Source organism: Tupaia chinensis, unplaced genomic scaffold, assembly GCF_000334495.1.
Source record: "Tupaia chinensis unplaced genomic scaffold, TupChi_1.0 Scaffold140356_1, whole genome shotgun sequence".
Classification (NCBI taxonomy): Eukaryota; Metazoa; Chordata; class Mammalia; order Scandentia; family Tupaiidae; genus Tupaia; species Tupaia belangeri.
This window is the reverse complement of record NW_006200233.1, coordinates 860,902-871,400: the sequence shown is the minus strand read 5'-3', so window position 1 is coordinate 871,400 and position 10,499 is coordinate 860,902. Positions and strand designations below refer to the sequence as shown.

General features: G+C 57.6%; 1 protein-coding gene and 3 non-coding genes across 4 annotated transcripts in view; 1 reads left to right on the top strand and 3 right to left on the bottom strand.

The window, feature by feature from the left end:
* Positions 1–3,090: 3,090 nt before the first annotated feature.
* Positions 3,091–3,164, bottom strand: TRNAI-AAU (transfer RNA isoleucine (anticodon AAU)). The gene has a single exon. It is a non-coding gene; the product is annotated as a tRNA-Ile (tRNA).
* A 1,421-nt stretch (positions 3,165–4,585) lies between these two features.
* Positions 4,586–4,658, bottom strand: TRNAV-UAC (transfer RNA valine (anticodon UAC)). The gene has a single exon. It is a non-coding gene; the product is annotated as a tRNA-Val (tRNA).
* Positions 4,659–6,424: 1,766 nt separating this feature from the next.
* TRNAI-AAU (transfer RNA isoleucine (anticodon AAU)) lies at positions 6,425–6,498 on the top strand. Its single transcript has one exon. It is a non-coding gene; the product is annotated as a tRNA-Ile (tRNA).
* A 1,162-nt stretch (positions 6,499–7,660) lies between these two features.
* PRSS16 (serine protease 16) overlaps positions 7,661–10,499 on the bottom strand; it is a 7,684-nt gene continuing 4,845 nt past the window's right edge. Inside the window, exons 8-11 of the mRNA XM_027766046.1 lie at positions 9,914–10,055; positions 8,135–8,314; positions 7,917–8,062; positions 7,661–7,809 (exon numbers count right to left, since the gene is read on the bottom strand). Coding sequence (XP_027621847.1) covers positions 7,741–7,809; positions 7,917–8,062; positions 8,135–8,314; positions 9,914–10,055 — 537 coding nt within the window. The 3' untranslated portion in view covers positions 7,661–7,740. The remainder of the gene's footprint in view (positions 7,810–7,916; positions 8,063–8,134; positions 8,315–9,913; positions 10,056–10,499) is intronic.

Here is a 10,499-nt window from a genome sequence, read left to right as displayed (position 1 = left end):
CCGGGCCACGGGGCCCTGAGCTCGCGTCCTGCCGCTCTGGCTTGAGCGCAGCTTCCTCCCGGCCTCGGCGACCCCCGCCTCTCCCGGACCCATTTCCTCGGCGAGTCCTTTTCTCGGTTTCTCCCACCTTGTCCCACCGCCAGCGTCCCCAGAGTCCTTTTCTCCGCTCACAGCCGCCCACCTGCTGTCCCAGCGGCTGCACGGATCTTCTCGACGTCCGCCACCCCAGCGAGGCTGCGCGCCTCCCGCTGCGTTTCCCCGCAGGTTTCTCCTTCCTGGTCCCAGAGACAAGCTGCACGGCAGCACGACGTCGTCCGCTGGCTGCTGACCGAGGACACTCGGCCCCCGGAAGAGGATTCGGCGGAGAGGTGCGCAAAACCGAGAGAGCGGATAGTGGAGAGGGTGCGGGATCGGATCCGAGGACAAGAACGCAGGTCCCCGCGACGGCTGAACTCTTCCGGCCATTTCCGAGCCTGGCCCCCGCGCAGCGCCCGCCGTCGCTCGGAGGACCGCGCCAGACGGCTTCCTTGGCCCTCGGTCCTCGGGCTCCCTCCTCTTGTCCCCGGGCGCATTCTGCTTTTCTTCCCTGGGATTAAATCCAGGGCGCAGACCTGGCTGGAGTTTGGAAACGCTGCTCTCAGCGCCAGGCGCCCATCCCCTCTTCGGGAACCGAGGGCCACCCCCCCTCCTCTAGTTCTTCGCTGGGAAACCAGGGAGTCGTGAAAAGGCTGAGCCCTCACCGTGCAGGACTCCTGACAGGTGCCTCCCACTGCACCTCCCCGCAGGCTCCCACCTCGGGAGATGGGACGTGCGTCCCTCCCCTGGGCCTTGGGGTTTTCATTGTCCCGGAGAGTCGAAGTCCTTCCTCTCCAGCGCCGCCTCTGAGCTCTGGGAAGACGTGGCTGTTCCCAGGGGCGACGAAGGCGTGTGCGGAAAACGGAGGATCAGGGGGAGCCCGGCAGCGTGGGACCAGCTGGGGAAGCAGGAGGGGAGAAGTCCTCGAGTTTCCCTGGACAGACAGACGCAGCAGCGCAGTCCCAGTCTCCCACCAAAACGCGCAGGGAAGGCTCCCATGGGGCCAGGGGGACACCCTCTGCACAGCCGGGAGCTCCGCTGTGAGCACAGGACACAGACACAGGAGCCCTGCTGTGAGCACAGGACACAGACACACAGACACACAGGAGCCCTGCTGTGAGCACAGGACACACACACAGACACACACAAGGCACAGGAGCCCGCTGTGAGCACAGGACACAGGACACACACACACACACACACACACACACACACAGGAACCCGCTGTGAGCACACACAGGTTTCTGCGAGGAGTCTGTGAGTGTTGTGTCCTGTCTCAGGATCTTTGTAAACTCTTGCTAGCCTTTAGTGGACTCAGTGCAAAAATTGTCCCATCTAAAGATGACATGGTCTTATATAGAAAAGCCCAATTTTAGCCAAAAAACGGTTAGGCTAATAAACATATTCAGTAATGGTGATGGACCTAAGTCAGCGCTCAAAAATCAGCAGTGTTTCTATACACTAACAGCAAACTACCTAGAAAAGAAACTGCAGAAAAATCTCATTTATAATAGCTACAAAGAAAGAAAAGAAGGGGCCAGCAAGTGGCATAGTGGTTGAGGCGCTGGACTCCCACATGGCGAACTGCAGTTCAACTCCCCAACCTGGGCACTTGGCAGCTTGCTTTCTCACGTTCTCTCTCTCTCTCTCTCTCTCTCTCTCTAGTAAGCATGTGTGCCTTGTAGCAAATTGAAAAAAAAATCTAAATAAAATTAAATAAATCATTATTTAAAAAGAAAAGAAAAACTTCGGAATAAATGTAGCCAAGGAGCTGAAAGCTCTGTGTATCAAAAACTACAAAACCCTGATAAAATAAATTGAAGAATAAACACAAATGGAATTATCCAGTGTTCATATAGGGAAGAATTCATATTGTTAAGATGTTCATACAGACACAAACTACAGATTCAATGCAATCTCTGGTTATATATTTTTTTTTTTTAAAGAGATTTTTGCTCTTTATAAAAAGGGGGTGTGAAGTTGTCTGAGGGCCAGAGAGAGAGACAGAAAGTGAGAGATCACCCCCTGGGGGCGGAGGGCCAGGCCACAATCCCTTCTCCTCTATTCTCCTCTTAGGACTTTGAGCACACATGCACACTCGCCCTGTCTGTTTCAAGCCGCCAGGTCCAGGGCTCAAACCTGGATCAGTCTCGTGGGAGTCCAGTGACATAACCACTTTGCCATCTGCTGGTCCAGGCTGGTGACATTTTTCACAGAAATTTAAAAAAAATTCTAAAATGTGTGTGGAACCAAAACATTGCACAACCAACCAAAGGTATTTTGAGGGAAAAGAACAAAGCACCCCACGATTTGATTTCAAATACACTATTAAGCTGTACGGGAGCAGAGCGATCTGCAGAAAAGCAGTCACTGCCGTCACTCTGGCTCGCTCACCTGCTCACCCCAGCTCCCTCCTTCAGCCTCCGCCCCTTTCGGTGGCCTGGGCTCAGCGGGAACTCTGTCCCAGACCACACCCTCGGGCTAGCGCTGCCCCTCTTGCCCCTCATCCTGATCAAGAGCCAAATGCTAAAATTACCCCAAACTTACAGCTTTGAAAGTAGGGCGATTCAAGACAGAAATTCCCGCTCATCTTTTTCACTTATTTTTCCATTAGGCAGGTCTCCCTGACCCTGTCCAGAAATTCCACTTCTCCAAGTCCCCCACCCTTGCCCCTCGTCCCATCTCCCTCCAAGTTCCCCCTTTCATCCCCTGTGTCCCCAGTTTTTTTTCCCACCTTCTTCCCCCCAAGTTCTCCTGTCTCCTCTACCCCATCCTCCCCTGGTTCCCCGATCCTGGCCCTCCTCCCCCTGACTCCATACCCACACGACTCTGCCCCAGTCCCAGGTCCTACAGGGGAACTGGACAACACAGTTGGATTGTGAGTGGGTTAAGAGAGTACGATGGTGGAGGTGAACCTGCTAGAGAGTGGCGTATTACTTCTTGCTTTCCACAAGTTAAAAAATACCAAATTTCTTTGGAAGCACGTATTACTTTCAGGAGGTTAAAAGGAAGAGCTGGCCCGTACGGGGATTGAACCCGCGACCTTGGCGTTATTAGCACCACGCTCTAGCCAACTGAGCTAACCGGCCACAGCAAGCAGCTGCTTACTATGCCTTTGGGGTCCACCACGGCCACCTGCTAAAGCATTTTCCTCAGCCCTCCCTTTTCTTATTTATCTTAGAGAAAGACGCCTCACTGCTCTCGCCCTTAACGAAAACGACAAACGTTCCCCTAAAACCAAACGAGGCAAGGACGTCGTTTTCCACGTCGCAGGCGCACAGGTCAGGCTTTCCGACCGGCGCCGACGGCCGGAGTCAGCGCGCGCTGGCTGCGCCCGGCGTCGGGACCAGGCGCAGGAGGCGGCGGCGCAGAGACCCTGCCCCGAACCCCGCCACCATCCCAGCGGCCTTAAACCCGATCTTCTACCCCGTCGGTGTCGCGCAAAGGTTACCGCCGTGTTTGATGACCGGTCCAGAGTTTAAATGCACTGAAAAGTTACACAAATATGTTCTCTTTCTCTTCACAGGTAGTGGCATTTTGCCCGTAGTTTTTGTTTTCTTGCCTTTTTATTTTCGAGGTATAACGTGCTTTCTCGACCTTTCCGTATGAACGGCGCTGTGCTCTGCATGTCGTAAGTGCCCGCGGTCCCCCGAGGCTGCGTGGGCCCTCGTGGGCAGGCCGCCCATTTCCGTCCTGCATTCGCACCACCGCTCACGTGGGCGTGCTGCCTCGCTGCGTCAGAGGACGAAGAGGAGCCGGGCTGTCCCCGCTCCTTCCTCCCGAAGTCCGACCTGCGGGGGTGTGGGGGGCAGAGGCGGCCCAGGGCACGTCTGGTTCTGGCTGTTGTCCTCGCTCAGGCGCCTGCGACCCCGGCGCAGCTGATGTTTGGCAAAGGCGATGTGCTGGCGGCCGAAGGGAGAAGGGAGGGCTGGGTGGAGAGGGGCGAAGGGGCACCGAGGGAGCGCCCTGGGGGGCCGCTGAGGAAGGAGCTCAGCTCGTCTGTCTCTGCAGACCGAGGCTGAGCCAGGAGGGGTGGTGCTGGCCGCGCGCGCCCCAGGGCCAGGAGGTGAGCCCGGAGGCGAGGACATGCGACATGCGCAGGAGGGCGGGACCTCTGTGGGGTACTCATGGGGTACCTGCGCCTCTGTCCACCCTGTCCCCTCCTCACGACACCCCACACTGTGCTCTTCTCCTCGGGGGCCAGGCGAAAACTGAAAACGTTCCTCTGGCAGGAAGTACGTTCTTGGAGACTGCCATGCCCACCCGAGTGGCCACGGACGCGCCGTCGGAAGCTAACGCCTTTTCCTTGTCGAAATCCCCGGGGGCCTTGGGGAGAGGCCCGTTCCAGATAGGAGCTGTGGCCTCCACGCCCCCTGCCTCTGGTTGGTCACAGCCCTGCTGCCCGATGGGACAGGCTCCTTCCTCTTTTGGGAGGATCCTTGATGTACTCACAAGTCCAGGAGCGAATTAAAGGATCTTCAAAAAGCAGGTTTTGAGAAACTACTGCGCATGTTCCCGCCCGGTTTCGAACCGGGGACCTTTCGCGTGTAAAGCGAACGTGATAACCACTACACTACGGAAACCTTGGGCGGGCCGCTTCTCTCTCTGCCTCCCCTGGCTGGGCTGCCTGCTGCTCGAGCTCGCTCATGCTGAGTGGACCTTTTCCTCCAGGAAGTTGTCATTTGTTAAAGTCACGACGACAGGAGTCCAGGGGCCAGGCGAGAAAGAGCGCCTTGGGGGAAAGTTCCCTTCAAACACTAACATGCCTCCCTCCGCTCCTGCCCCGTTTACAGGCTCCTGAAGGCTCTGTCACCTCCATGTCTGGGAAGCCACAAACGACCCCCGGAAAATAACGGATGCCGTGGACTAGCTCGGGAGGGGCCGGCTCGCTGCCAGGCAGCGCCCCTCGCCCCCCGGGTAGGAACAGTCCGGGAGTGGGTGGCCGGTGTCCGCCAGGCGGGGAAGCCTGCAGTGACGCCCCGCTGGGACCCCGCACAGCCCACTCGCCCGCTCAGCAGTCTGCAGACGCGTGGCTGTGCAGAAACTCGGCTGGTCTGCAGGTCTCAGCTTTGGGGTCCTGGCTTCTCAAGGTCAGGAAGACAGATTTTGGAAATTAAAACCATAGAATAAGACACAGTTCCAGGGCCAACAGGTGGCAGGGTTGTTAAAAGCGCTGGATTCCCACATGGTCGACTGTGGCTCAAGTCCTAGACCTGATGACTTGCTCTCTCCCTTTCTCTTTCTCTCTGTTCAAATTGAAAAATAATAACAAATGGAATTAAATAAATAAGAACTTCTTTAAAATTAAAAAAAAGGACCAGCAGATGGCATAACAGTTACGTCACTGAACCACCAGGTAGTAGACTGCAGTTCGAGTCCTGGACCCGGCAGCCTAAACCTCACATCAGGCAAGTGTGTGTGCATGCTCAAAACCCTGAGAAGGAATTACAGCATGGTCACCCCCCGGGGAGGGAGGGTGATTTCTCACTTTCTCTCTCTGTCTCTCCAGCAAGTACGTGTGCCCGATAGCAAAAATTTCTCTCTCTCAAAAATAATACCCAATTTCTTCATATCAGTCCACTGAGAGCCTGAGACTGTCCCACCTGGGGTTTGGTGGAGTCATGGAGTTTATTAATAACTTCAACAAATACAGAAAAGAGGGAAAGAAATACACCATGGTGAAAATATCCCGGAGGAAGTACTCAAAGCTACCAGGTTTGGGGGCACTCAGGAAACCACTTCTCCCTCCACCCGCCTGTGGGGAAGGAGGGCCTGCGTGCTCCCTGCCAGACGTGGAGTCCACAGTTCCGGACTGGTGGCAAGTGGCTTTCTAGGGAGTGTGTTGCTTTGTGAAGAAATATGAATTTTATTATTTTTTTTTTTTTTGTATTGTCGCCTCCACACATGTCCTCTGTCACTCTGGCCTTCCTAGGGAGCAGGTTGCTAGGGAGGTCACGCTCGGCCTGGAGGCCTCGGAGCAGCCCTGGATCTCCCTGCAGCCCGACGTCGTGGGGTCTGCCTCGAGTGGCTTCAGAGAGCCCGGGTTTGGGGCCGGGTCTCTGGGCCGCCACTGCCTCCACGAGGTCCCGACCCCGAGGGCACAACTAGCGCACCCTGGACTCGGGGGGTCAGCGCCGGTCGGACAGTCTGAGTGCCCGGTTCCCACTGCATGCCTGCGATGTGGAAACTGACGTGCTAATTTGTTTGTTTTTCAGGAAAAGCTTTGTCAGTGCTTTTGTTGAGGGTAAAGAAGCGTATTCCTCTAAGATAAACCAGAAGAAGTCGAGTTGAGGAAAACCGGAGGTGACAATGGTGGTTGGGAAAGATGAAGTAGGGTGTTATGTATTGTGGCCGGTTAGCTCAGCTGGTTAGAGCGTGGTGCTAATAACGCCAAGGTCGTGGGTTCGATCCCCGTACGGGCCAAGCCTCTTTTTTAACCTAAATAACATTAAAGACCCCTTGGACTGAGTTTGCCCTGTGGCAAAGGGTTAACTCTGAGTCTCGGAATAAGGCAAGCTTGTTTCTGTTTTTCGTTTGTTTTGTTGTTTAGAGAAGAAGAAATTATGTGACCTTGAACCTGGAATCTCTGATTAATAGCATCCTGCTCCCAGCCTGAAGGGCCAGGCCGCTGCCCTGGTGCTTCTGATGGCCTCAGCAGACCCTAGGCTGCGTCTGCACCTGCGCCTGGGATCACGGGTGTGACTGAGCAGCCCCCACTCTGTGTCCCCGACTCGGGCTGCCCTGGTCTCCCCCCCACAGTTCTGACCATCCCTGCCCAGCCTGGGTCCCTGCCCTCCCTCTGGCTGTCCTAGTGGCCTGCCCTCAACATACTTCCTGCGGTCAGCTTTTCTTTCTGGGATTACTACCCTTTGCCTGATGGTCCTGTCTTTGTCAGGGTTGGTTCTTCCAAGCAGAAGGGTAATTGTGATCCTGTTCCCCCTGACCCGCTGCTCCCCGATCCTTTGGCCACTACTCAGAGAGAACCAGGGCTTGTGGGGGAGGTGGGGGAGGACCCTGGACCCCTAGGGCTGGAGGCTGCAAGTGCCAGGGGGCGAGGCTGACTGTGGGAAGAGATGGTGGGGAGGGCTGGGAAGGGGGCTGAGAGAAAGAACGCACAGGCGGGGTGCCCGGAAGAGAAGCCGACAGCGAGGGAGAGTGGCAGGGACGGAGACACACATGGCTGCTGGGAGACAGTGGACCAGCAGGACAGTGAAGGGGACAGCAGAGGGCTGAGGAGACGGACAGCGACAGAGGACAGAGGGAGGGAAAGTGAGGAGAGAAACACAGGGCCAACAGAGCCCGGGACAGCAGTGGAGACAGCCGGGGCCAAGCAGTGAGAGAGGAGGGCAGAGAAAGGCATGGCCTGAGACAGACAGACACAGACGCTGAGGAGCAAGATCAAGGCAAGTGGTGACAGACAAAGGGAACAGAGAGGAGGGGCTGAGAAGGGGCTCTGTGGGAGGAGCAGGGTGAGCTGAGTAGCAGGGGGTGGGAGGGGACGAGGCTAGCGGGAGGTAGCCCTTAGCATTCAAAACAGGACACCCAGAGGAGGACCCCCTCCGCCTTTATTTGCAAACTCTGCCTGTCGCAGTCTTCGGCAGGGCATGGGTGCTGGCAGACACAGGAGGTTCTGCAGAACAGTGCTGGGCCCAGGGCCGTGCTGGCTCAGACCCCACTTCTCACCTGGCTGTCCTTGGCTGCCCAGAGCCAGGTCCGCAGCTGCTGGGAGATGTTCTAGCAGAGGAGGGGAGAATTCTGCGAGTCAGACTGCAGCATTGGAAGAAGCCCCCCATGAAGGAGGATGTGCATGAGCAAGCAGATTGCCCAGAGCCCTCCCTTACCTGGCGCCCCAGGAGGAGGCTGGGGGGGTCTGAGGGCCTCGCAGGCGCCATGTCTGAGCAGTGTGAGGCACTAGGGATGAGGAGGGCTGGCTCCGAGGGTCCCAAGGTCTGGGTGACACTTAGCACATGCCAGGGGTCTGTGTCCCCTGGAAAGAAAGGGGCGATTGACAGGAGAGCCCGGCTAGGCAGGCTGGGGGCTGGCACCGGGGCACACTCACCATTCACGAACAGCACCCGGGTGGCCTCTGGGGTCTGGCCCCCGTAGTAGGAGTTTGTCTGAGCCACAGCTTGAGCTACAGATGTCGCCGACAGCCCGAACACCTGCTCGCACAGAGCTAGCTGGGAGGGCAGGGCTGGGAGCTGGGAGAGAGGACACCGTGGATGCTCACAGGTGACGTCTGTGGAGGGACACACCTCGAGTGTAGCCAGCCCCCGGTCTTCTGGCTGTCACGCACAGAGCTCTCCCCAGCACAGGCCAGGACGTTCTCGCCCCCTCTGCAGTGAGGTTGCAGAGGAGACTCACACAGCCCTGGTGGTGACACCCTGGAGTGACCTGGCTGTGATGGACAAGGCCAGGGGCAGCAGGTGGGCTCACCCACAGTGTCCACCCGGACGAGGCCGCGCGAGTCAGTAGGAGTGGGCCACGGAGGACGGGAGAAAGCGGAGCAAATGCAGTAGCAGCTCTCGCCGGGTCTGAAGCTCTCGCAGGAGCCCAGACTGCACCTGGCTCTCAGGATGGACCTGTGACACCTTCCTCAGCCTCAGCAATGCCTCCCTCCTTGCCACTGGCCAATGCCTGCCCTGCACTCACAAGGGCGCGGGCTGGGCACAGAGGCCCGGCCTTTGCCATCACAGGACTCTGGCGTGCGGGCAGTGAAACCACGGGGGTGGGGGGTGGGGGGATGGAACCACTAAAGAGAACTCGGAGCTACCGAAGTGGGAGGCGGCTGGGCCCACCTATCTCAAGGGATCATGGAAGGCTTCTCGAGGAGGGGGTGCCTTGTGTTAAGACTGCAAGTGAGTGAACTGTTGAGGAGCATGTGCGAGTCCTGAGGTGTCTGGAAGATGGACTCAGTGGGTCAAAGCATGTCTCTTAACAGTGGCCACAGGCGCCATGAGTCCCTGCGGGCACCTGCCCTGTTCCCGCACGGTGACGGGCCATTCCCGTCATAGACGTGGAAACGAAAGCACAGAGGCTACGTCCCCACACAACTGCGTGGATGGGAAAAGGAGCTGGAGTTTGGAGACTTTGCTCGAACCTTTACCCTCACTGCCCCCAAAGGATACAGAAAGGATTTTGAATTTAGCTCTCTGGTGAGGTGGCTGGATTTAACAACCCAGGACGTCCAGTTAAATTAGAATTCCAGATAAACTCATCTTTCAAATATATGCAGTATTTGGAATAGACTTATACTAAATTCTTCCTATTTGAAATTCAAAAGTAATGGGACATTCTATATTTAATCTCACGCTACCCTGGGGTCACTGAGGAGCGATGGAAGGTTCTGAGCAGAGGAGGGACAGTCACGTTTGAAAATTGCTCTCTGGATGCTGTGGGAAGTTGCCGTCCAGGTGGAGACTCAGGCTGGCGGGGACCTCAGCGCACAGCGAGCGAGCCCAGGGTGGGCTGGAGGGCTGTCCAGGATGCAGAGTGAGCGGGACTCGGTGACTGACAGGTTATCAGGACAATGGGAAGGAGCTTTCTCGAGCACGGCTCAGGTTCCTAGCCCTGCGATTGGGGAGGGGCGTGCCTTCCCTGGGGCAGGGACAGAAGACTGCAGCTGGAAGGGAGGCGCTCAGGCTCAGGCCGAGGCCCCAGTGTGCCAGGAGGCACGTGGGGCTCAGCAAACGCTGGAGACACCTGCCGATCCGCAAGGCCCAGGAGTGCGCTCCGCGGGGCGATGGGAATGAGAATGAGTCCCACCTACTCTAAGACGCCTTCCCTGGGCCCAGCACAGGACCCACGTTTGGGGGTGAGGGTTGGGCCTGTCACTCACAGAAGCCGAACTCGGTACACGTCTGGTACAGCCACTGCCGGTCACCCACGACGGCCGCCTGGGGCTCTGTGGCCCTCAGCTGCGCCACTGTCTCTGCTCGGGACACGCTGAAACACCTCAGGCACAGGCTGCGCATGACCATCTACCGGACAACATGCTCACGTAAATGAGGGTCCCAGCAAGCCACCCAGGTCAGAAGTCAGGGGCACACAGGCGAGCCCCTAACCTGTCCTGGGAGTCATTGGCCAGAGGGAGCGCATCCCTGGGGCCCGTGACAGGGACTCTGAGACCTGGGGCGAGTGACAGTCTTGGAGCCTCGGTCTCCTCTCCTGTAGGCGAGGATGAAAGTGCTATCCCCTGAGAAGGCGTGACACTGCAGGCAGTGACCACTGCACGGGAAGTGTGGGTCGGGACGCTGGAGGTCCCCCAGAAGGCTGTTCCCCGCCATACTCTAAGCAGTGCTGAGCACAGGCCCAGCGGAGCGCGCGGGGCAGCGAACTAGAGCGTCGGTGCCCGGTGTCCGGCGTCTGCCTGAGTGCCCGCCTCCAGGCACCTCCCTGCCATCCCTGCGGTGTCCTCCCCGGTT